This window comes from Zeus faber (assembly GCF_960531495.2).
Source record: "Zeus faber genome assembly, chromosome: 9".
NCBI classification, from domain to species: Eukaryota; Metazoa; Chordata; class Actinopteri; order Zeiformes; family Zeidae; genus Zeus; species Zeus faber.
The window spans coordinates 18117084-18144160 of NC_137197.1; the positions used below are offsets into that span (position 1 = coordinate 18117084).

The window sequence follows — 27077 nt, forward strand, 5'->3', positions numbered from 1 at the left end:
CTTTAATAAGCCCTGCAGCTCAGCTTCAGCCCCTGTGTTGTAAATATTCCTGTGTTATCTGTTAATGTCATTGTTGTTAACTTTCATTATTAGCCAAAGACTGTGATTTGTGGCTGAGGGGGTAGTATGGGCATGTAATGCTAATGTTATCCTAGAGGCCAGTGCTCCGACTATGATTCCACGCACAAACACTCTTCACACTTCTGATGTGAGGTTTATAGAGGCTGACAGCGTGCCCTTCAGACGTTTTGGGTGCGTTTATAAGGGGAGGATGGAAAACAGAAATTATTGTTTTGCCGTGTGCACTATTAACTCAAACTCCAACCCCAGACGCTGATCGTCCTGGAATAGGCTGCAGATAGGAGTCGTGTGGCATGACTTTTAGCGACATTTTAGCTGACGATTAATGGCACTGCAATTAATTGCGAGTTAAATTACCATTTATTCTTATGTCACTGTCATAATTGAAGCTTATAAGACTAATAATACATGTCTCCCTATTACCGAAGAGCCACCTATTAACATTGAACATTGGAACCTAAACAATTTTGGTGACGTCAGGGAATATGCTTCAACCCCTGTTGCAGCGTTTCTAACACCGGTCAAAAATCTCCCTCAAATGAACATACAATTGCCATATGATTGGGTTTAGCTCAAATAATTCCGATCAGTGGTTATGTATTAATCGTGAGGGCTCGTAGCGTTGTTGACGTTATCGTCACCATATTCCCGACAGTGTCACTGCAGTTTATACATTGATACGAGTTTCTATTTCCATATCCTTTACTTTGAATTATTTTTTGACCTCCTTTTTCCTTCCTTCCTTCCTCCCTCCCTCCCTCCCTCCCTCCCTTCCTCCCTTCCTTCCTTCCTTCCCTCCTTCCAGAGAGCGGAGGCGGCCCAAAGAGAGGCAGAGTCCCTGAGAGAGCAGCTGTCCTTGACTAACCAATCCCTGCAGCTCGCCAGCCACATCCAGGCCGACCCTGACACGGTGACAGAACCCGCTGATTTATTCGCTGGATTGGAAGGCAAAGATCTATTGATCGCTGGGATTTGCCCTTGCTTCTATCCAGCCTGAATGCTTGATTCGCAAGGTGTTCCATTGACTGCAGCATTTATTGATTCTCAATGTCACGCATTTGAGGTATCAATAAAGTATTAATTGACCAGTCGATGTTAAAGGCAAACTGTGGAGGTTGACAGAAGGTGATTGGATCATTGATTATCTGTATTGATTTCCTGACCTGTAGTAGCAGACCTCGTAGGCTGGGGGGTGGACTCCTTACTGAAGTATCTGTTTCATTGATCTATTCAACCTGAACTCTTGTGATTGGTCAATCGATTACCCATGATTATGGATCAATAGGATCTGCCTCCGCGATGATCAAAGACCTATTCTTCAGCTTTTCCTAGTTCCGGGAGTTTGCCATCAACTCAATGGATGGCCTATTGATTAATTGATTACCTTTCTGGATGTAGGAATGGTCAGGATTGTTTTGATTGTCTTATTGATCTATTGCTGAGTTTATATATTTTTGGAGCTAGCAGGTCGAGGTGGCCAGCTCGTTGAACACTCCCGTCACTTTTTTTTTTTTTTTTTTCCAGTCTCACGGCCTTTAAGAGCCAGTTGAGGCGGCTGCCGATTGGCTGGTAGATCTGACCACTGTGGCGTTTGACCTGTAGGAGCAGCCCGTCGATGTGGCGTCGCGCTCCAGCCTGGAGGCAGAGCTCGGGGCCAAAGAGAGGGAGACAGCCCAGCTGGTGGAGGACGTCCAGAGCCTGCAGACCAGCCTGACCAAACTCAGGGAGACCACCAGCTCCCAGATCACCCAGCTGGAGCAGCAGCTCAGCACCAAGACCGCCGCCCTCAAGGTAAGGGCTTGCCCACAAATCAAGGCTTCGGCCAAAGAGTGGGGCTGGCCTTGGGGGAAAAAAGGAATCCTTTCTGCGATATCCGAATTTCATTGACGCCGTCGCGTATCAAAAGATTCTGTGCTATTTAATACCAAAATTCGATAACTGAGGAACCTCTCAGCGTTTGAGGAAGTTGAACTTTAGCCGCTGATGAATTCATTTTTTAATGTTCAGTGTAACAATGTCCCAATAAGATAATAATTATTGTAATAACAGGAAGTTATTCCGATAATGGTAGGTGGTTTTTATTACATGCCTGGGAAATGTACTTCATTGAGAGGATTATTAAATGATAATGCCTTATGTTCAGATTTTTTATATTAATATATGACTTAACCATATTTCTGATATAATAAAATAAAATGTATATCAAAATTATATTTTGGGAACGGGTATCCAGAAGATATTTAAGACGCCTAAATTAAACTAAAGTATATTATTTATTATTTTATTTGGCAGCATGACCAAAGGGTATCACTTTAGGATGAGTTTTAGGGTATTACGGTTTTTCCATTATCGTCCTGACCATTCTCGGGTGCACGGTAAATCATATCTACCTGCTCTATTTCATTACATTTTTATATCTGCGGTCAGTGGAATTTGGTTGTTTTAGAATCAAAGGCTATTCTATGTCTATGTATTCTATGCTATGTCTTCTTATATATTCCTACCGTTTCATTGGTCGTGCTCAGGAACTGGAGGAAAAGCTGCAAAAGCAGGCCGACTATGAGGAGGTGAAGAAAGAGTTGAGGTAAGGAGCCAGGGCTGGTTGTGTGTGTGTGTGTGTGTGTGTGTGTGTGTGTGTGTGTGTGTGTGTGTGTGTGTGTGTGTGTGTGTGTGTGTGTGTGTGTGTGTGTGTGTGTGTGTGTGTGTGTGTGTGTGTGTGTGTGTGTGTCCATGCACTGACCTATTTATGGCAAGCTTTTGATGTTTTTGTTTCAAATCTCTAACACAATTAGGTGCATTTATTAACATCCCGTGTGTGTGTGCGTGCGCGCGTGTCTGTCTGTCTATGGATTGATACACCCTACCCTCCTTCCTCTCCCATCTCCATCCTGGCCCTGGGGGAGCATGTCAGGCTTTGTTGTCTCCATATATTTAGTGTAATGTTCATGTTGAGTGTTTCTCTCTCCCTAGTATACTCAAGTCTATGGAGTTTGGGCCATCTGACTCAGTGCAGGTAATGAGGACACAATGACTGTCTTTCGGAGTGGTTTTATAATAATAATAATTATAATAATAATTATTATTATTATAATTAAACACTTTTCTAGAAGTGATTGCTGAGCATGAGAAATACATTGAAACAACTAGTTGTACTACCTATGATGTTTTAATTATGTTTTGTCTTCTAATCAGGACTCGTCCAAACCCCTGGAGGTGCTGCTCCTGGAGAAGAACCGCAGTCTCCAATCCGAGAGCGCCTCTCTGCGCATCGCCAACACCGAGCTTAGCGGTAAGTACCCCCTGATTGTGAGGCTAAAGAAAGCCCCCAATCGATCAACAATTTGGTGTCGGCTCTGCGGTGGCATGGTCGTACCTCCGACCGCCCCGAAAAAAACGGCTCTCCGGTTCTTTCCCTTTTCCGTTGAATTGTCTGGAGAAGGTAAGGCCGTGAAGACGGGTGTTATGCAGAGAACGTGTGCTCCTCTCTTTTTCTCTGAGAATATTTATCCTTTCTGAAATTGGGGTTGCTGACCGAATTCAAGCCTGAATGCACCATTTCTGAATGCACTATTAAACGAGGCGTGAATGCAAGGATATGCCATGGTTCTTAAGGTTGCTTGTTTCAAAGGTTCTGATGGTGGTTGAGTGGGGTGGTAGCGTTGTGTTGCTATGTTGTTCTTAAAAGCCATAAAGTAAGTAACAGACCTAAAGCCAAACAATAGCAGAGTTTCATCACTTAAAAATGAGGACACTATATTATGCTTCCTACTTCAGCACTCTGCCCTGCGTACCAGCATTCTTAGGTTTGAAATGTCATGCCCAATCGCTTTAGGCTTGAATAGTTGAATAGCTATGAATTGATTAACATTCACAGTAAGGGGAGTTTACTGTCTAACCGGATCATGTAAAACTCCAACTGGTTCTGCATTGGAATAATGTTTTTCCCCTGTGCTCAACGTCCTGCTCATCATAGTCATGTTTTCCAGCAGCAGTTTCCAGGTTTAGGGAGTTTATAGTTTATATAACATTTATTCTTCTGACAGTAAAAAATCGGTCGACCGTAGCTGCTCTGGACAGCCATGACTCAGTCAATAGAGCTGTACAGTCTCATTTTTTGGTTGACAAGCATCTGTTTTTGCTCATCTGGATAAAGAAGGACTTTTTTATTGCACCATTTATTTGGAACGTTTTTGTTTTTTTGTTCCCCCCCCCCCTTCTTTTTTTTTTTGTTTTTTTGGATTCAACCAAAAACTATGGTAATGCAATATCTACAATGGAATGATGCAATTGTTAGCAACATACTCCACCAGCATGGAAGAGGACTCGCATGATGTATTGGTTATTTTTGGACATTTTCCCTTTCCGATTCCACTCGGTTTTGTCTGCCTGAGAGAGACTGAGCCCTGGGCAAAGCTAGACTGACTGAGTGGCACAGTGTCCGTGGTTTTCCTTGTTTCTTTCCTTCCAGGCTGTTGCTTACAAGAAAGGTACAAATCACAAATGCATGGGCGTATTGTCTGGGGTGGTTGGCAAAAAAAGGAAAGCAAAACGTTGATCAATTTGGAAGACTTTTGAGTAAAATAAGTTTCAAGTTTTATTTTTATCTATTTTTTAATCTTTTTCGGAACCCTTTTTTGTTGACTCCCCCATAATGCATGGTGTGTTTGACCTTTCTTGTAGGGTTAGCCGGGCGGAAAGGGACAGAAGCGTCCACACCTAAGGAGCAGACCTTGCGCAGCGAGCCCTCTTCTTCGCCTCCCCCTCCTCTTCCCTCTCTCCCCTCCTCCTCCCAGCTGCCCCTCTCTCGCTCGCTCAGCACCGCCGCCACCACCACCAACGAAACGCACCCGTTCACTCCGACAGGCATTGGACAGGACTTCTACCCCCCTGCTTTCCCTCTGATGGGCGGTAAGATGGCCCTCAGTTCGCTGCTGCAGAGGCAGCTGCTCCAAACGTTTTACTCCAAAGCCCTGCAGGAGTCGTCAGGAATCCCGGGTGGGGCTCTGTTGTTTGCCCCCTTCACCCCGAGCCTCAGCTCCATCCCTACCTCCACCCCCAGCTCTGCCCCGGGGTCGGCCGCGGTCCCTCTGGCCGCGAGCAGCCCCCAGCCTCCCCCTGTCAGCCCAGACATGGCCACCGTTAACGGGAGCAGCACAGCCGGCAGCGCCCCGTCCCCGTCCCCCAGCCACTCCGACGCCACCACCGGCAGCGTCCTGGACGGAGAGGATATGGACACGGCGGAGATCGCCCGGCAGGTGAAAGAGCAGCTGATCAAGCACAACATCGGCCAGCGCGTCTTCGGCCACTACGTGCTGGGGCTGTCGCAGGGCTCCGTCAGCGAGATCCTGGCCCGGCCCAAGCCGTGGAGCAAGCTGACCATCCGGGGGAAGGAGCCCTTCCACAAGATGAGACAGTTCCTGGCAGACGAGCAGAATATACTCGCACTACGCAGCATCCAGGGACGTCAGAGAGGTGAGTGTGTGGCCTTCACAGCATGGACTGTGTGTGTGTGTGTGTGTGTGTGTGTGTGTGTGTGTGTGTGTGTGCGTGTGCGTGTGCACGCACATATGACATGAGTCTGCAGCCCCTGCATATAGCTATTGATCGGTTTGTCGATATAGAACAGCTCTTTATTTTTCTGTGCCACACCCTTATGTTTTGAGAAAGTTCTGTATCACGCACTGAACCCAAGAGCCTTTCCAAGCTATGGTGATCAATACAGAAACCTTTTCCAGATCAATAGTATTGACTGGTGGGAACAAGGTGGAAGGAGGGGGTACCGTTAACTACGGGGAGATTCGATTAGCCCAGCATTGCTTTTGTTAATGCATCAGAGCATTTCTGATTGAAGGAGATCTCAGCGGTACAAGTAGCTACAGTGCAGTTGAAGAATAATAAGCTGCAGTCGGTAGAGCTGCAGTGGTTATTTACTGTTAATAGCACCTTCCAATACATTTTCATTTTGTGGTACTGGAGCTCAGTAGAAGATGGCACTGCTACTGCCGGGGTCAGACGTTGACTTTCACTGCAGCACAGTAAGATAGCATGGAACAACTTGCACCGATGGCCATAAATGGGCACAATAATTTGACCAATTTGTGCAACACGGGCACCGTAGAAGCTGTAGTCTAGTGTTAAAACAAAAACACACACAAGTGCAGTAACATGGTGTGTGTTATATTGTTTTTAACAGAGGGCTCTGGCCAGCCCCAGCTTAGCAGAATGTTTCAGGACGTTCCGAAGCGGAGAGCCCTCTCTGATACACCTTCTCACACAGGTCTGTCCTTTCCACACATAGAGATTCTAGCACGTTCAGTGTAGCATGTTTGTGTTTGAGTGAAGTTTACTGTTGTGTGTGTGTGTGTGTGTGTGTGTGTGTGTGTGTGTGTGTGTGTGTGTGTGTGTGTGTGTGTGTGTGTGTGTGTGTGTGTGTGTGTGTGTGTGTGTTGTGTTTTTAATTTACCTCCAGGCCAGAGCTTTATAAAACCGTTGTCATGGTAACCACACAACTTGAGTGATTTGCGTCAAAGGAAAGCCTACGTTTTTTTTGTTTTTTTTGTTTTTTTTTAACAGGGAGTTTATTGGTAGTTGTTATTCTGTGGTTAGCTTTTTACTGTGTGAGCTTTGTAGCTCTCGTGCATGTGTGAACGGCAAAGCAAACAGGGACGCGACGCTGCTCCCCTCAGTCCGGTGGCTCCATATCTCAGTGCTGGCAATTTTTGTTGTTTGTGCTGTACACCCATTTCATTTTGGTGTGGAACTGCTCTTCTTGATCGGTACATGCTTGGTTACGTGTACTGTTCTGCGTTGGACGACATTCTTTATGCACTTCCTCATCTGCTCTTTCTCTCTCTCTCTCTCTCTACAGGAAATATCACATCTCGTGTCCGTACTCCGGAAGCTAGTTCAGACGAGGCCATAAAGTCCATCCTGGAGCAGGCGAAAAGAGAGCTGCAGGTGCAGAAAGCCGGTGAGTTGAAAGCTACCATTTCTCTGCTCCAAATATCGCCTCCAAAAAAAGAAGGTGGTTATTTTGTGTGTACCGTACTGTCTCAAGTGACAGTGTCTCCCTCATGCGCCGAAACAGATCTTTCCCATGGCCCCACCTCATACGGAGGACTCAAAGGAGGCGGCGGCGGCGGCGGCGGCAGCGGAGGCGGCGGCGGTGGTGGAGGGGGAGGCGGCAGTGGTTCGGACGAGGCCATCCGCTCCATTCTAGAGCAGGCCCGTCGAGAGATGGAGGCCCAGCAGGCGGCCCTGGAACCCATCCTCAAGGCGTCTTCTTCGTTGTCGTCCTCTTCCTCATCGTCGCTCTCTCAGAGGGACCTCCTGGGCTCCCAGCTGACTGCCCCCCTCCCCCCGTACAACCCCCTGGCCCTCTCGCTGAAGAAGCCCCACGGCTCCTTCCTGTCCTCCCCCTCGTCCCCCTCTCCCATCCTCGACTTCAGCTCGGGTGTGAAGAGGGAGAGCATGGCGTCGTCCGGGCTTGAATCGCCAGCCGACGGCACTTGGAGGTTCGGCCGGGGCTCCGAGGGCTCGGTTCGCTCCGGAGGCGCCGGGGCGGGCCACTGGAGAGAGCAGTGGTGGAGCAACATGCACACGGAGCCTCGGAGAACCTTGTCCATGGTGACCGCAGAGGAAGGCCACATGCAGGAAGACTCCAAAGAGGTGAGTGGGAGAGGAGCGGTCTGGCCTTTCAAATTTAGCATGGAAAATACAGATGTGCGGTTCCCCCTCCCTCCTGAGGTCGAATCATTCAGTTTCCTTGCATTCTGAGTGGCTGACCCATACTTGACACGTACTCTTTCCAGGGGATTTTAAGTGAGAGTCTGTCTCGACTCAAACCGTGGAACAAGTTGAACCAGAGGAGCAGAGAGCCTTACCTCCGCATGCAGCCGTGGCTCAACGGTGACCAGGGATTAAACGCAGCCACCCAGCAAGCGCAGAACCAAGGTTAGGACCTCGTTGTTGCGTGTGCTCCAGGTTGATGTCACTCCCTCCCGCTCCCTCCTTTTGTCTCCTCTTCTGAACCATTCCACTGCACTCCCCCCGCCACACACACACACAGACACAGGCGCACACACACCATTTCCCCCATTGTCCCCGTCCCCTCAGTGCTGTGGCTGTGTCAGCCAGCAAGCTGCTGGTTTGTCATGTCAAAGACAAGTTAGTGTTGCAGCGCCAGATGGCAGCTGTGTGTGTGTGTGTGTGCGTGTGCGTGTGTGTGTGCGTGTGTGAGGGCATGCATGCCTGCATGTGTCTCTCTTTCTCTCTGGGGGTGTAAACAGCAGCTAATGTACACTGACAGCTCCTCATGACTGCTCTCTTCCAGCCTGCTGAGCTGCGCAACAGTACAACAGAAAAACGGCAAAATGGGAGTAGAAAATGTTGCTAAGCAATGAGACGTCGGCGGCTACTACCAGCGCTCAGACGCATGACGTTAAAATCAAACGGAATAAATCGTTGCGTGAAGAAAACCCATAATACTGTTTTGTAACCGCTTGGATCTCTTTCCCGCCTCATCCCCAAACAGAGGGAACTCCCAAGACCTCGGCGAGCTGCAGCCCCGCTCCAGAGTCGCCCCTCAGCTCGGCCGAGGAGTCCATCAACGGCCTGGCAGGAGATCCACTGGCTTCCCAGTTGTCGAGCCTCAAACCCCCGTCCGAAGAGCCCTCCGGTGGGGAGTCCCAGCCCGGCACGCCCCTACCTCTTTCCGGACCCCACTCAGGCCTGAGCATTCAGGAGATGGTGGCCATGTCTCCGGAGCTGGACACCTACGTCATCACCAAGAAGGTGAAGGAGGTGCTGACCGACAACAACCTCGGTGAGGAGCGCACGTTTTTTACACCCTCCCCCGTCTACCTCTTACTTTTTGTCCGCTACTGTTATTATACTGTTACTGCACTGTTATTATAGCAGCATACAGAATCGAAGTACATACTATCATGGTGATTCAGATTCCAAAAATCCCATTTGAAAGAATTCTCACATTAAACTATGCGGCAGACCAATATACTTTTCACTTTAAACTTCCTCATTGTAAGACATTTTAGTTGACATAATCTTTATTACACTACTCACAAAAAGTTATGGATATTTGGCTTTCGGGTGACATTTATGGAAAATGTAAATGTTCAAGCTACAGTGATATTATATCATGAAAGTAGGGCATTTAAGTAGAAGCATGCAATGGTGATTTCCTCATCTCAAACAATTTATTGAAACAAAAGCCAACAACAGTGGTGGGTTTACCACAACAAAAAATGTCAATGTCTCAATAACTTGTCATGTGCCCTTGAGCATCAATTACAGCTTGACAACCACGTCTCATGCTGTTCACAAGTCGACTTATTGTCTGCTGAGGCCTGGGCGGCCCTCAGGTCATTGAGGTTCTGGGGTACAGAGTTACGAGCCTCTACACAGTGACTCAGCTGATCCCATAGGTTTTCTATGGGATTCAGGTCTGGAGCAAGTGCAGGCCACTCCATTTGAGGTGCCCCAGTCTCCAGCAGCCGTTCTCTAATGATGCGACCTCGATGAGCTGGAGCATTGCTGTCCATGAAGATGAAATGAGGCCTGTGTTGTTCATGCAGGGGCACAATGACTGGATTAATGATGTTATTCAGGTAGTATGGGCTTGTCACTGTACCATTCACAAAGTGTAGGGCAGTTCTGTATTGACTAGACACACCTGCCCACACTGTAACATCACCACCACCAAAGGCTCGTCTGGTGACAACAGTGGCTGATGCATAGCTCTCTCCTTGACGTCTCCTTCGTTGGCAGCCATCATTTCTGCTCAACGTGAATCGACTTTCATCAGAGAACAGCACTGAGGCCACTGGTCCCTCGTCCAGCGTAAATGCTCCCTGGCCCATGCAAGACGATGATGCCTGTGCCTGGTGGTGTGGTCAGGAAACCTTGCAGGTCATCTAGCACGCAGACCACGCTGATGTCAACGGTTTCAAATGGTCTGATGTGACACATTGGTGCCCCTCACCTCCCTTAAATGTGCCTGGAGTTGAGTGGCATTCATCATCCGGTTCCGCAGGGCTCTGTTCACAATGAAGCGCTCAGTGTGGGATGTGGCCAAAGGACGTCCACTTCTATGCCTTTCTGTGACTCTTCCAGTCTCTCTGTATGTCTGTTGCAAGCTGCTGATGACACTCTGTGGCACTCTAAGCTCAGTGGCCACTTCCCTCTGACAACATCCTGTTTGACGCCTCACAAGGCGAGGTCCTGTTGATCAATTGTTTGGTGTCGTCTTGGTCTCATGATGCCAAAATGTGAACAGCATGATGAAGAGGACTGTTTAAATACCAATTCTAATTGAACCAGGAAATGTACTGGTCGATTCATGGATCAAACACCTGTTGTGAATTTTGCCGTTCAGCTCCTTGTTAGAGAACAGCAAGTTGTGCAACAAGTACTGAAACATTGAACAGTTGGACATGTGCATTCAAAAGTTTAGAGAAGGTCAAATTAAGTTCACCTGTAAAGGTTATAGTGCATTTTAGGTTCATCCTGAAATTTCACCCGAAAGCCGAATATCCCTAACTTTCTGTGAGTAGTGTATGATTCATTTCAACATCAACACCTCAAATCACGATATGTAGCTTGTAGCGTAAATTGGGGTGGGGCAGAGAGTCATGCGTGCTGACGGTCGTGTTAACTGATTGCAACTGCCGACTTTTAAAATCCTGCCCCTGCCGATTCCTAACACAAACCCACCACCCCCGCCCCCCTCCAGCCTCCACCCACAGTATGCGAAGATGGCACTGAACCGGTGGTAATGCTCTGCTCCGCATGAGCAACTTGCCTAATTATGAAGGGAGCGGTCACCGGAGCGGGGGCCTTTACCCCCAAACATAGTTGTACGTTTATCCATATTATGCTAGATTCGATTGTAGGGCAGGTTTAAAAAAAAATCAATTCTCCGATGCGATTCAGTTCTAATTTGTTTTACCTCAAGAAGGTATTTGAATTGTAAATAATTGTAAAACCGATACTTTGTCTGAATTTCTTCTGTGAAATATTTTTGTATTGGAAGGCAGACGCTCGGACGATGTCAGATGCCACTTAAAATTTGGTAGCAATCCTCATTATGAATAAAATGTGGATATAGTATTGTATCGTGAACCAGTCTTGTCAAGATTCTATTAAATTAATATTGAATGGGGTTAGGAAATTGTAATCGTGAGTCCCTGCCCAGTACCCAGCGCTTTAGGATTTGTTAAGCTGCTCGATATCCAGCAAAGTGCTTCACGGCATTCAAAATGTCCTGGCAATGCAAAACAAACCATAAATGATACGGTGAATAAGTCCTTATTAATCTACCTGTAAACTGTAATTCATGGCTAATTATTCAGTGGCTAAATCCAACCTCCTGTTTGACCTTTCCACCGCCATTCCCCTCCTCACCCCCAGGCCAGCGTTTGTTTGGGGAGAGCATCCTGGGTCTGACCCAGGGCTCCGTCTCCGACCTGCTGGCCCGGCCCAAGCCCTGGCACAAGCTGAGCCTAAAGGGCAGGGAGCCCTTTGTACGTATGCAGCTCTGGCTCCAGGACCCGCACAGCGTGGAGAAGCTGATGGACATGAAACGCCTGGAGAAGAAAGGTACCGCATCAGAGCAACAGCAAACTTTTATAGGTGCATTAAGACAGGGAGGGGTCATTTAAAGAAAAAAAATCAAGAAAATCAATGCAGTACAATAAAGGCCTTAAATTATTTGGCGAAAACTCTGAACTTCCATTTTAAGTGTGGTATATAGTTTGCTTCTCATAAAAAAAAAAAACCCAGAATTTGCATACATGTATTAATTCAAAATGGGGACACTGAGGATGTCAGACCACAGGGGAAAAACAGCAAAATAAAAATACAAAGTTTGAATACATTTTAGGCTGAAGAATTTTAATTAACAAGAATTTCCTTCCTTTCCTTCCTAAACTTTCCTTCCTTTCCTTGCTAAACTTTTTAAAATAGACTTCTATTTTTCTAGTACAAATTTGGTCTTTAACTTCGCTAAAACCAACATGCGAAAGGTCTTAAAAAGGGCTGATATACCCCGTTAGATCAACATCCCTTGAGAACGAGCCCGGCAGAGGACTGACTCAGAGCAAACATCTCGTCTTATACAATAACACACAGGCACATGAGGAATAGGTAAAAGAAAATCAGCCTTTTGAATTCCTCGTGCACGTATGCATACTTAATACCCCCGAATCTCCTTTGTGCAGAGCGGGATAGAATGTTGTCCCGGTCGCAGGCGTCCTCCATAGGACGTCGGCACCGATCATGGCTGCAGACATCACGCGGCGGATGAGATGTGACAGCCAGGGTTCCGCCGGCGGCCTGCTTACTCATAGTCATCAGCACGCCTCTTCGTCATCGTCATCATCAGCGCTATAATCAGCGGCGTCTATAAGCGTGTATTCCCTTTGTTTTTAGCTCGCTACCAGCCCATCCGCGCCGTCTTTGTCCATTGCCACGTTTTCTTTTTGTCCCCCGTCAAATGTTGAGAATCGGTGAAGTGAGGAGGGTTACGTTCCCAGCTGCCTCAGCCTCCCTGTGACCCCTGACCGCCCCCCCTGCACATGGGGCCGTCCAAGAGCAGGAATAAAATGCACATGTTCGAGTCTGCCAATAGGCAAGAGCATCCAGGATCAGTTTACCCTTCTGATATCAAGCCAGCCGCACGGGCGAAAAACATAACCGACCTTACACCAGTGTCTAGGGGGCTGTTGTTCTCCATTCAACTTCATTAGAGTTCATTGACCCTTAAGTGATTTATCCAAAGAGCATTGGGAACAGTCCTGGCCAGTGGCCCACCCTGGAGGAAAGGCATAGACCTTGACTACAGAGACCATATTTGACCCCTCGGCCGGGCTTTACCCTGCGAGGCGGAGCGTAACTTCCAAAGTGATCTAACCTTGTTTTGAGGGCTTTCCCCTGTAACATTTAGTATATCTAGCAGCGCGTGTGGGGGAGCAGAGAATGTCAACTACATGCAAGGATGCCACGAGCGGTTCTTTATTTTTTTTTTGAGCTGTGGTGTCTGGATAGTTAACGGCGTTGATCGCCGGTCGTTCTGCTGAAGAAACCCTTTGTTAGAGTACAAGAGTTGAGCTCTACCGCCACCCAGTGGTCGCCGAGGACGCCACCACCAGTTTCAGACGATGCGTGTTTTTACAGGGCAAAACTGCCGGGCCTTAAGAAAGTCTTAACGTCTTAAATTCAGTTCTACAAATTGATAAAGCCCTTTAAAGTCATTAAATTGTCTTGATTTCGAATTTATGAGCTCATAATTTCATCATAAATATTTTGTCTGATTTTATTTACCCTGATAGAAGAACTTTACTAACCTTGAGAGAAATAAATATATCAGAGTTAACATTACTGAAGTTACCGCTGAATATTTGCCTTCATACACACTTTATATGATCTGACCTAAGGTAAACTGTTCATACAATCATCTTGTTCATAACATACCCACCCTGTTTTTATGATGCCTACCTCTGTCGAAAATGATAGAGTTGCATGAAATGCAAGGCACCCTGTTTTACAATTTGCTGCAAAAGAAATAAACCACTGCGGATTTCAGAATCCCACTGTCACATTTCTAATGATCATTTAATGGTCAGAATCACTTATGTGTTATTTGTGTGTTTTGACTCTTTAGCTTACATGAAGAGGCGTCTGAGCTCCCTCAGCGATGGACACTCTGTGGAAAGTGGCCAGGTGGGGCCAGACTTCCTGCTGGGTTCTCAGAGCCCGGGGCAGCAGCAGCAGCAGCAGCAACATCAGCAGCATCTGAAGAAGGCCCGGGTGGTGCTGGGGCCAGAGGAGAAGGAGGCCCTGAAAAGGGCCTACCAGCAGAAGCCCTACCCCTCCCCCAAAACCATCGAGGAGCTGGCCTCCCAGCTCAACCTGAAGACCAGCACGGTCATCAACTGGTTCCACAACTACAGGTCAGCGTTAGAGCCCGACCAATATATTGGTCCGACCGATATATCCATTATTTGAATTTTTTTGACCACATCGGGATCTGCAGTTATGCAGCTAATGTGTCCCGATTTTTTTAAATAATTACAATGAACAAAAAAAATTTTGATTATTTATCCTGTACTTGTCAGTTTAACACTACTTTTAAGTTACTCACCAAATTAGGCGCGGAAGTCCGACTAGGCATTATAAATCCATCCATGTTTTTTTACACTCGACTCTAGACATGAACAAGGCTTTACAAGCAGAGAGAGATGCTGCGTTCATGGGAAACTCCGTAAACAAATTTCTTCTGGGAGTGATCATGCGTCCACTGGAACTCGGAAAAAGAATTACAATTAAATTTAATATCATCTTTTACATTTTTTTTTATCAACCAAAAAGTTATTTGTGTGTTCATTTTTCTTTATTTGTTTGCTTGTAAATGTTCTTAAATAAAGACATTTTAATAAAATATAACTTTTTCAAATTGATTTGAAAATGTGGCACTTTTTGACAAAATATCGGTCCAAACGTCTGTAATTGGTGGGCTAGGACTCTCCAGAATCGGGATCGGCATCAGACCCAAAACTCTGGCATTGGTCGGGCGCTAGTCAGCACACAACTTGGCTTTGTGTCGTCGATTTTCTTAACTGCCTCCCAGAAAATTTATTTTTATAATACTCAAAACGGTTTTCCATAGGTGCTTTGAGGTTAAATTGCATTTCGTGAAATTAAATTACACATTTCATAGAATCATTTTTCCAATCAGAAAGGTCTTTCCTTTGGGCATTATGCATTGATGTTTTATGGAAATAAATTCAATTGTATGTTAAAGTGCTATTTTAGAAATGGCCTTTCCAGTTCATGCACTATACAGTATAAATAGTTTCAGTGAACCCAGTATTGCCTGTCTAACCGATGCATCCCTTCTTAGGTCACGTATACGGCGAGAGCTCTTCATAGAAGAGATCCAGGCGGCCGGGGGGGCGGGCCCCGGCAGCGAGGGGGGGTCTCCGTCCCTCCGCGGGTCCAAGTCCGGGGAGGGGGACAGCTGTGACGGGACAGAGTCCGACGGCACGGTGGAGACGCGCCACGGGCCGTGCTCCAGCCTGGAGGACCGGAGGGGAGCGTGCAAAGACCACGACATGGAGGTCGACTCCGAGGCGGGGGCCTCTAATAACTCCCCCGCCCAGATAGACTGCACCGCTCCGGGCTCCAGCTGCGGGCAAGGTGGCATGGGGCTGTTCAGCCTCATGGAGGCGTCCTCCAGCGGCTCCGTCCCCAGTAATAACATACCGCCCTCTGGCCCGGCCAGAAACCCCAGGGACAACACTCTGCGCAAGAAGAAAGCAGCTAACCTCAATAACATCATCCACCGGCTGGAGAAGGCTGCCAGCAAAGAGGATCCCTCAGAGTGGGAGTTCTAGCTCCCGCCGGCCTCTCGCCCTCCTCCCTTTCGTCTCGTAACCTCACGACCTCGATCCTCGGACCCCTCCTGCTCTGCTCCGGTCGGAGAGCAGGCGCAGCCAAAGTCAAGCTCAGCAGCCATTTTTATTAAGCGGAAGCTTTCCGATGCGGCGGAAAGTTTGGTCGACAAAACCCGGAGATAAAAAAAAAAAAAAAAAAGATACTGATATACTGAGAAGAACAAAAATAAGAGAACTAAAGTGTCTCACTTTCTGTATTTTTTTTTTTTTTTTTGGGGTTTTTTGTTTTTTTGTTTGTTTTTTTTGTTTGTTTGTTTGTTTTTTAACAGAGTTTTGTTTTTGTACTGAGAAAAGCACTTAGCCGTCCTGCTGGCCTCTGGCCCTGCTGTACCCCCCTGCCCCCCTCCTCCTCCTCCCCCCCATCACCAGCCACTGGTGCACCAGAGTGTTTAGTCCTGAGCTGGGGTCAGATCCACAGCTGCTGTGGAATCCTGGATCCAGTAACGCAGGCGAGGCCTGACGCAGCAGTTGTCACAGTGATAGACACTGATCGACGATAGATAGAGACAGGAACTCTCTTATAAGAACTCACTTTGTTAAAGGAGATTTTTTTTTTTTTCTTTCCCTGCTCCTCTTCTCACCTCCCAAGTGTCCCCCACCCCACCCCCCTACCCCCTCCTCCCCGCCCCGCCCCGCCTCACTCAGTGAGATGCCTCATTTTTCACACTGTAGAGTGACTGTTACAAAATCCTTTTTGCCTTTTTTCACTCATTGCGCGTGTGTGTGTGTGTGTGTGTGTTTGTTTGGGGCTGTGTACACGCCCGGACAAGGTTTGTATGTCCTCTTCTCAAAGTCGGCATGTTTTCTTTCTTTGTTCTGTTTTTAAAATCTCACTCCGACACTCTTCCCAAGAGAGCTGTACAAAAAAAGCTGACGGCCGTGCTGCCATTGTTACTGACGTACGAACGCTGAACTCGACCTGTCGTCTCCCGCATCCTGCTGACGGCCATGTGATGGCCCGTAGGATCTCTTAAATTCCTCACAAACACAAGCACTCACCTGAAGAGGAAGGAAGGAAGGAAGGAAGGAAGGAAGGAAGGAAGGAAGGATCCCTCTTTTTTTCTCCACTCCTCAAGCACTTCCTTTAAGGATGAAGGATGATCTCATTTTTTTATTTTTACTTTTTGATAAAGCAATTCGGTTGCCAATAAGAGATTGCACAGTCTATCGACTCTAAAGAGTAAAAAATAGGGAATTTTAACGTGGGTTTTTAAATTAGTACAAAAAAAAAAGGACGGAAGATCACAAAAGAGAATAACGAGTTACTGTAAAAACAAAAAAAACAAAAGAAAAGACAGAGAGAGAGAACACGGGATGGAATAATGTTGCGTTGTTGAAATAAGATATGATGAAATCACATAGTACTGTAGCTGTGTGGCATGGTGATGATGCTGTACGTGTGTCTCTTGTGGTTTTTTCGGGTGGAGCGTGGCACTTGTGCCCGTTGCCACGACAAAATTCTTCTCTACTCACAACACACTTGTTTTTATAGGCCAAATCAGGAAGAGCGCGTGGTTGATCGGGTGTGTTTCCTTGTGTGTTAGTCAATGCGTGTCTCCGTGTGTGTGTGTGTATGTGTGTGTGTGCGAGTGCGCGTGTGTGTAAACGCATGCATTCGAGTCAGGGTTGAGGTCACTTCACTTCAAATTCAATAAATTAAGGGCATAGACTTTCATTTTTTATTTTATTTTTTTCCCTTAGAAATTAGCGTCACTTTTGCTGTAATAAGATTCATTTGTGTAATTGCGTTCTTCGAGAGGGGAGAAAAAGAAAAAAAAAAAGCACGGCGTCTCGGCAAGAAGCTCCGGCTCGAACGTCGCCAAATTTGACCGCCATGAAAGTGAATTCGCCCCAACCCCGGCGCGAGTAGAAGTACTCTCTTCCAGTCTACCCCGTGCGCACGGACGCGGGCTCTTGTTGCATTGAATTCTACTGTATACACTAAAACCTACAAGGCATATCACCTCTTCCCTCTCCTACACAAGCCCTCAGTGCCTGTCAGCCCACTGCCTCCCCCTCTCCCCCGTGTGTGCGCTCGTCTGTGTGCATGTGTGGCCATACATGCATGTGCAGGAGAGAGTGTGTGTGACTGAGGAGTGTTTTAACAATTCAGATGAGTGGGGTCATATTTTTTAATCTACTTGCACACACTACTAGTGCACAACTGCCACCCACTTCTTTAAGCTGTTTGATGCATTACCATTACATTAATCCTCTCACAAAGTAGTGTAATACTATGATTTACTGTAGCTTGGTTTTATTGCTATTTTGCATTTATAGTTTGGTTTTTATTCTGCTTATTTATAGGTGCTGTATTTTTCATTTAATGTCTTATCATTTGAGTTGTCTATTTTGTAAGGGATTATACTGTACCTGAGGGCAAGTAACATTTTTATTATTAGACTTATAGACTGCCGGCAGTATTGGTTAATATTTACAAAGATGTGCTAGTTCTCATTTGTTTGTATATTCATGAATTCTAAAGTTTTAGTGTCATTTCAATAGCTTTGAGAAAAAAAAACAAAAAAACGTGTTTGCTACAGTCAACGCTCCCGTCGGCACCGAGCTCGTGTCACGCAACATTTATGCTCTTTAAAAAAAAAAACATTTTAAATTTTCTTCTTTTTTTCCAATCTAGCGTTATCAAAGGACATATCATAGATCTCTGAATATCCGGTGGCGCGTCTCTCATCCCGCTCTTCTTCCCCCCGGCTCCCCGACGACGTGTCTTGGGCCGTTCCCCGTGCGAGGCCCCACGGCCGCCGGGTAGACCAGCGCCAGCAGAACACGCGGCTTTCATGAGATGAGAGCCCCGCCCCCCCCACGTCCACATAATCAACTTAAGTTCCGCGCCTTTCATCAAGCACCGTCTCCAATAAGCTTGTACGCTGTTACGAATACGTCCGCGCGAACCCGCCGCCGCGGACGAGGTCATATCTGCCAAATTGAGATTAGGGGAAGTCTTTACCAGCTCGTAGGCTTGCCACGCCAGATCGGGCGGATATCGCCGCTTGATGATTATGCATCGATCCACGCCGCAGTCCGTAAACAAAGCACTTATTAGGATCGCCGTAGACTTGCCCAGGACAGGGTCTATAAAACACTAACCCCCCCCCGCCCCCGAGTGTGCGCCTCCGATGTGTATGCCTTTTTTTTTAAAAAGTGGTTCTGAACCACACCCACAACCACATCCTAACACTAAGAATACGTATCGAAACAACAGTGCCCACCTTTTTGTAATATTGTCATATCTTTCCTCCGTACAGCTCTCGGTCACGATATCGGAGGGAAAAAAACGAAAAAAAAGGCGGGGCGGCCGGGAGCGCTGCCGCCTTATTTGTGATAATTCCTCGACTCCAAAATGTTCCCGAGGGACGCCCGTTTCACCGGTGTTTCGCCGCAGAGGCTTTTTCTTTGTCACGTTCCGACGTGCGTCCCGTCGGATCGCGACTCTCCGTTTCCTGCCGACGACACGTCAGACGTGTGAGCGCCGAGGAATCTGCACTTAACCCCCTAACCCCCCCCCCCCCCCCCTTTTTATGGCCAGATTCATCAGCTCCCCTGGACCACATGAGATCATCAGATTTGTGCCTTCAACTGCCAGGCAGGGCACCAAACTAGTGATGTCATTAGAAGTAGACTAAACACAGTCCTGTTACTCATTTCAATTTCAAATTATTATTCTTTTAATGTTCTGTCCGGTTTGAAATGATCTGATTTTTTTTAACGCCCCTTGTTGGTTTTCTCAATTGTCCAAATGGTACTTCCGACAAGCCCACCACTCTCAGACCCCCCCCCCGGGCGGGCTTTTTGATAGAGGGGCCCCCACGCGGCCCCAATTGAAATATGAGGCAGGAATCTTATTTCTTTTGAACTCGTGTGTGTTCAAACGGAGGTCCTTAATCTCGGGGTGGTCCTTTCGCGTCCCGTCCCCCCCTCGCGCGCTGCGTGGAGATCGTGTCGTAGCGGTGAACGGCCAGAGCGTTACATGAAGGAGTGAGCATGCAAACACAGCATACACTGTAAGAACACTGAATTTATTCATAGGGCATTTTTTTTTTTTTTCTTTAAATATTTTAATGTTTGCGCCAGGTTTGCTGTGACATATATGGCACTTGCCGATATTGATTTGGTTGCTTGCCGATTTTGATGCTTATCTGGAACGGAGCTGTAGACAGTCAACCAAGTAGCTATTGATTCGATACTGTCACAGCGCGCTTTGCTTTTGTTTTGAAGGCAGGAGGAGGAGAAGGGAAGATTCAGGACTTTTCCATGATCCACAGATATTTTTCTACAAATTTAAATCAGATGATTCTATACACTGTTGAATAACATTGTAAAGGTGTAACAGATGCTGTATATCATATCATGTCTTTTCTGAAGTTGTAAAAGCTTTACTGTATGATCCGTTGAAGTTAGTGGTTATTCATTTTGACGTGTTAGTTGTGATGGACGCCCGGACAGCAGCACTGGTCACCATATTCAGGAAAGAAAAGAAAAAGAAGAAAAAAAAAAAGAAAAAACCTCAGATGATTTTGTAATACTTTTAGAATATATCTTATGAAGTGGGTTTTTGTAAGGAAACACTTTCCAAAAATCGACCGTGCTGTATGCATAGCACACTCAGTAATACATCCAGATAATACAGCACAATACACTCATCCTTTAATTGCCTACCCCGCCGTTGTGTGCTCTGTATAGTACTCATTCTGTTTGGTCTCAACTTTTGTATTGGCTGCAACTGGTTATATGAGTCTTAACCCATCTTTCCTCATTCACCTTGACCTGTTCTGTTATGCTTAACTATTGTTAGGACGGTAGAGTACGTGACTAGATTCCCGGATCAAGGGTCGAAAACACAAAAAAAGGAAAAATAAAAAATAAAACATTTCAGAAAAAAAAAAAAAAAACAGTTTTAAAAGAGGAAGCAAAAAGCCAAATAGCGAAGTAGTTACCTTTCGTCCCCCCCACCCCACCCCACCCCACCCCACCCTTACACTCGCACACTTCTGTCTGAAATGATGCAGATTTTGACTTGCGTTGCTAAAGTAGTGTCGCCACTTCAGTCCATCCCATAGCTTCTACCGCAGTGTAGTCTGATAACCAAATGACCCCGGGGGGGGGAGGGGGAGGGCCACCTCCTGCCCCCCCCTCCCTGGAAAGCTTTAAGATGCTTGTTGAGGCTTTAGCAAGTTGAGAGTGTTTTTAGCAGAGTTCCAACCAGTCACACGATGTGGAAGTAATAATTCTCATAGCGTCTCCCACCGAATAATCTTCCGTGCGCGAGTGCGTGTGTATGTGCGTGTTGTAGGACAAAAGGCTGCATGACTGTAAAGGGATGGTTTTAAGATATTTTTGGAAGTCGTCTTTTTTATTTTTTATTTTGTTTTATCTCCCCCCCCCCCCGAGTTCACTTCTGTCGCTCCTGAGATATTCTTCTCCTCAGGGGGGGGTTCCCCCCCACGACCCCCCCCCCCCTCGCTTTCATCTCCCTCATGTATCATTGTTTTCTTTTATCTTTCTATTTACTAAACGTATCATGTTGTTTGTTCTCAGCACTGTAAAACAGTCCCCTCTACAACATTGAAAAGCAATATCACTGTATGAAACGTTCACAATGTATTTGTTATGATTGACATTTGATTCATCATCATTATTATTCACTTGCACCCTAGGTGTGATAATTGAAGTAAATCTCTTTTATACAAATACTAAGAGCGTGCTGTGGTACATTTTTTGGGGGTGGGGTGGGCTTGGGCACTTTTTCTTATTTTTCTTTCATTTTTTTTTTTTTCACGAAAATGTGTGTTTAAATATTTATCTAAAAGCATGTCTGGTACCGTGGGATAAGTATTCTCAGAGAAAGAGCTTGATGGAAAATGAGAGGAAAATCGTTGGTATTAGATGTACATGGCAGATTGACACGTCTTTCACAGGAAAATTATCTGCGTGTGGAAACTCTCCCAGCGCTATTTAAGCCTTTTACTGGTAAGTTTTATGAGAGCAAAGAGATGGTGGGAAACCATCTTTTTGAATGTGGGCTTCTAAAGCCACTCGAGACTGAATAAGCGCTAAAGGGCAACACATGCGAGCTTGACTCGATGTGCGGTGACATCAAATGAAACATGCCGACAAACAGTCGCCGGTGAAACTCTTTGAATTTTGACACTCGTCCGCTTCCCCCTCCCCGCAGGACGCTACTCGGAGCTGCAGTCGGAGTTCTCCTCCGCCGTGCGGACCAGCACCGAGCAGAAGGAGCTGATCGTGAAGCTGGAGTACGACCTGAGCACCGTCCAGTCCATGACCTCCCTCCCCCGCCCGGACACAGAGGGGTCGGACCTGGGCAACATGAACGCCATACCTGAGCCCATCAAGGAGGCCACCGCAATGTTCGCAGGTGTGTGTGTGTGTGTGTGTGTGTGTGTGTGTGTGTGTGTGTGTGTGTGTGTGTGTGTGTGTGTGTGTGTGTGTGTGTGTGTGTGTGTGTGTGTGTGTGTGTGTGTGTGTGTGTGTGATGGAGGTACTGGGAGCCTATATGCAGATTGATACATGCTTGTGATAAACATGTCGTCGCTGTGCGCCCCAGGTCAAGGCGTCTCCGTTCAGGCCGAGCTGCCTCAGGGCCAGATGGACTCCCTGCTCTCCATCATCTCCAGCCAGAGAGAGAGGTTCCGCTCCCGCAACCAGGAGCTGGAGGCCGTGAGTCATCTCCCCCCCCCCCCCCCCCCCCCCCGGGCAGCTTTCCCTTTAATCCCAACCCTTCTCTCACGCAGTTTGTCATCCAGACGTTGCAAAATCAAATACTGAAAACTATATGGAAACAAGACATGTTCCGCCCGTAACTAACTGAAATTAAATGATAAAATTTGTGGGATTTTTTTTGTTTCTTTTTATTATTTAATGAGTTCTCAAATTATGGAATCGGAATTTAAACTCTTTGATAATTCTGGACATTGTGTAAATCTGGTAACCTATATTAACTGATATATAATGAGCTTATTATAACCAATATATAATAATCTTTGGTAATACTTCAATTGTTTGTGTAATTGCATACTCATGTTTACCGGTTTGTAGAGACAGTGAATCCGTTAAGTGTAATCAGAATTTGTTTTAATTTACAATAATTCTAATTTCCCCCCCCTCAGTGTTTCACATCAGTCAGATGAACCCCTGCTTCTAACTTGAAGACCACCTAACACCTAAAAAAAAGAAAAATCGTAACCAATTCTGACCACAATCTGACCTCTAATACCACAGTGTCTCTGTGCCCGTGGCAGGAGAGTCGCTCCGTGCAGCAGACCATGCAGGCCCTGCAGAGCGAGCTGGACAGCCTGAGAGCCGACAACATCAAGCTCTACGAGAAGATCAAGTTTCTGCAGAGCTACCCTGGCAGAGTGAGTCACTACACTGTGTGTGTGTGTGTGTGTGTGTGTGTGTGTGTGTGTGTGTGTGTGTGTGTGTGTGTGTGTGTGTGTGTGTGTGTGTGTGTGTGTGTGTGTGTGTGTGTGTGTGTGCGAGAGAGATCTCAGTCTTAACGGGTGTAGTGCTGACCTCTCTTCCTCCACCTCCACTCAGGCTGGAGGCAGCGATGACACCGTGATGCGTTACTCCTCCCAGTACGAGGAGCGACTGGACCCCTTCGCCTCCTTCAGCAAGAAGGTAAGACTCTGAACCAAACACACACGAGCACAAAGAAAAATAGTTTGATATACCGTATTTTCGCGACTATAAGGCGCATATAAACGTCTATTTTTTTCCTCAAAATGTGCGGCGCGCCCTATAGTGTGGTGCGCCCTATGTGTGTTCCGCGGACATAAGGCGAGGTGGCCCGAGTTGGAGGAAAGACTCGAGCGGTGGATCATCGAGCAAAGAACGAGTGGGGCGAGCGTTTCGACGGTCACTGTTCGACTAAAAGCAGTAACGCTAGCGGAAGAAATGAAAATTGAACATTTTCAAGGAGGTCCGTCGTGGTGCTTTCGTTTTATGAAACGGTGCCATTTTTCCATCCGGACCAGGACTACAGTAGCGCAGCAACGTCCGGCGGATTATAATGAAAAGCTGGCGAGCTTCCACTCCTACTGCAGCAAACACATCGCCGACAAACGCATCCAGCCAAGCCACATCACCAACATGGACGAGGTGCCGCTCACTTTCGACATCCCGGTGAATCACACGGTGGAGAAGAAGGGGACCAGCACGGTAGCGATACGCACAACGGGGTATGAAAAGGCGTCGTTTACTGTTGTGCTTGGCTGCCACGCAAATGGACAGAAACTGCCGCCTATGGTGATTTTTAAGAGAAAGACTTTGCCTAAAGAGACTTTTCCAGCTGGAGTCGTTATTAAGGCAAATGAAAAGGGCTGGATGGATGAGGAGATGATGAAAGAGTGGCTGAGGGAGGTGTATGTAAGGAGACCAGGTGGTTTTTTCCACGCATCACCATCGCTGTTAATCTGTGACTCCATGCGTGCCCATCTCACAGCCGATGTGAAAAACAAGGTGAAACAAATGAACGCTGTGCTTGCTGTTATTCCGGGAGGTCTGACAAAGGAACTTCAACCGCTCGACATCGGTGTGAACCGGCCGTTCAAAGTAAGGCTGCGAGCGGCGTGGGAGCGATGGATGACCGACGGAGACCACAGTTTCACGAAAAGTGGAAGGCAGCGCCGGGCAAGTTACGTCACAGTTTGCGGATGGATTGCAGATGCTTGGGCTAACGTGTCTGCTGGCACTGTTGTTCGAGCTTTCGCAAAAGCCGGCATCATTTCCGAGGAGCCGCACGGCACGGAAAGTGACTGACAGCGAAGAAGGGGAAACTGGCATGTCTGATTTAGCGCAGCGGTTTGATTCAGAAACAGAGGATGATGACTTCGATGGGTTTGATTAATACTTTGTAATAAATACATGAATAAAGCACAAACATACTCAGTTTTGCTCCCGCTCTATTTTTAAATACGCAGTAGAGGTATTTAAACGTAGTAGAGGATATGTACCGGTATATAAAACCCGCGCCCTATAATCCGGTGCGCCTTATGTGTATGTTAAATACAGTAATGGCACACATAACTGAGACTGCGCCTTTTAGTACGGTGCGCCTTATGGTCGTGAAAATACGGTAATAAATATAGCTGCAGGCAGCAATACACAGGGTCCAGTATCTATACCAAATACATATTTTTGAGTTCCCATGGAACTAAGCATCAGCGTATCTATCATATATACAGGTAATGCAGCTGCATTGGGGCCCCCACGCACGGGCCCCTCTTTCCCTCACCACTATCATATCCATATCGTAAAATCTCTAGCATTTTGAGCACGTCCACAGTATACCCACGGCCACTAGCTTTTATGTCAAGCGCAAGCAGTAAGTATTTATAGTACACAATGGGCCAAGTCATCTGCTCCATGGTGTCACATGCTTGATCTCGTTCATTCACCAATTAAATAACAATATACAATAACATGAAACCGTTTTACACAATATTAAACAATTGAGTTTAAATAAGAATGAACGGGCGATTTGTTAAAAAATGTGTGCCCGCTTTTTTAACATATTATGTAATTGGGTACATTTGTTTACGTTGTGTACTACGGCTACTGCTGCGTCGCAAAATCCACACAGAAGGAAACACCGCGATGGAGAAGTACAAACACAACAGTGGGTTTCAGAAACGGAAATTTAGCAGCTTCTTTCAGAAGAAAGATGAGAACGGGAGGAACGCACCCGCCCCAGCAGCACCGCCTGACACCGCGGGGGAGACGGTCAGAATGAAGCGCAAGAGGACGGAGCCAATTGCTGCTCCAACTGCCTCCATGGCTTCTCTGCATGAGTATCACACCAAGAGGGGACATTTTCCCTGAGAAGACGGAGGCAAATGTCCAACGTTACATTGTGGAGCCGTGCAAGGTGCGCTGCCACCGACCATGTTGCCATGTGTCATGGCGCTCCGACGGCAGGTTTTGTCGAGTATAGCACGGCGGTCGGTTTTCAGAGTAAATATTTCACTTAGGCATCAACTGTGCGGTGCATGTCGCTGTTTGCCGGTGGTTTTAAAGCTGTGTGCTTTTACTTCTTTCATTTGCGACTTGACATTACGTTGTGTTATTGTAACATTTAACGTTGTGTTATAATGTAATAAATCGTATATGAGAACCTGATCACAATTCTGGGGAGGTAAGTTAATTAGTGAATGAGGCTGCTATGACGGAACAAGCCGTACCGAAGGCGGGAGGAGAGGCGGGAGGGAGGAGGGAGGGAGGCAGGAGGGAGGCGGGAGGAGAGGCAGGAGGGAGACAGGAGAAGAGGCAGGAGGGAGACAGGAGAAGAGGCAGGAGGGGAGGCGGGAGGGAGGCAGGAGGGAGGCAGGGGGAGAGGCAGGGGGAGAAGCAGATAGAGAGGCAGGAGGATGCAGGCCGCAGACTGAATAGCAAGCGGAACATGATGCATTGTGATGGGGGCCCGCTTTGATCATCTTGCGGCCATCTTGGGGCCCGACGCTGACTGGCTCATTTTTGGCATTAAAAAAAAATATATTATTATTTTTGCCCCTGGCGGGCTGATAAATACATACAAAAATCGCTTTCATCTCGGAGACATCCCGGGGGAAGATCTCTGTTCGTCCCAAACCCATTTTCTATCGACGACGGGACTGTCGTCAGTGTCGCAGGATGGGAATGACTTCCAAGAGACGGAGCTTGGACTTCCATCCCTTCGTATGTTGATGTCACAAAGCGGCCCGCTCCTGAAACGAATGAAATTAGGACAGTTTTTCACTCACCTCTGCTCCAAATGTAATGTCTCTAATAATGACAGAAGAAAATACACAAGTTTTTTTCCCCCTACTAATATTTATCCGCATAAGACTGGAGACTCACTTTGTTTTCCTTTCAGGAGCGTCAGCGCAGATACCTGAGCCTCAGCCCCTGGGACAAGGCTACTCTCAGCCTGGTGAGACACACACACACACGCGCGCGCGCGCACACACACACACACACACACACACACACACACACACACACACACACACACACACACACACACACACACACACACACACACACACACACACACACACACACACACACACACACACGCGCGCACACACACACATGCACACACTGGATGTCATCAGTGTAACCTCACGTCTAATCCTTCACTGTTCCACGTTACAGGGCCGTGTGATTCTGTCCAATAAGATTGCCAGGACCATCGCTTTCTTCTACACTCTCTTCCTGCACTGCCTGGTCTTCCTGGTAGCTTCTCCTTCAAAACTCGCTACTTCGGACAAATTTAAAAAAAAAAAAAAAAAAAAATTGCAACATTTGGTGGCATTCGGTCTAGCATCCACAAAGGAGATTTTGAACTGCTGTGTTATGGCTTCCAGGTATTGTACAAAACCGCTTGGAGCGAGAGCATCGGCAGAGACTGCACTGCGTTCTGCGCCAAGAAGTGAGCGTGCAGATGCACACACTGAAACACACTTGTTGACTAACGCTTCATATTTAATTTACAAATGGTAGCGC

The 27077-nt window shown here is 46.9% G+C and overlaps 1 protein-coding gene across 1 annotated transcript in view; it reads left to right on the forward strand.

Moving 5' to 3' along the window:
• cux1b (cut-like homeobox 1b) overlaps positions 1-27077 on the forward strand; it is a 76490-nt gene that overhangs the window by 48365 nt on the left and 1048 nt on the right. The window contains exons 10-21 of the mRNA XM_080007042.1: positions 887-991; positions 1684-1872; positions 2607-2665; positions 3052-3094; positions 3274-3370; positions 21745-21948; positions 22138-22250; positions 22832-22948; positions 23130-23213; positions 26446-26502; positions 26727-26807; positions 26939-27003. Of these exons, the coding sequence (XP_079863168.1) occupies positions 887-991; positions 1684-1872; positions 2607-2665; positions 3052-3094; positions 3274-3370; positions 21745-21948; positions 22138-22250; positions 22832-22948; positions 23130-23213; positions 26446-26502; positions 26727-26807; positions 26939-27003 (1214 nt within the window). The remainder of the gene's footprint in view (positions 1-886; positions 992-1683; positions 1873-2606; positions 2666-3051; positions 3095-3273; positions 3371-21744; positions 21949-22137; positions 22251-22831; positions 22949-23129; positions 23214-26445; positions 26503-26726; positions 26808-26938; positions 27004-27077) is intronic.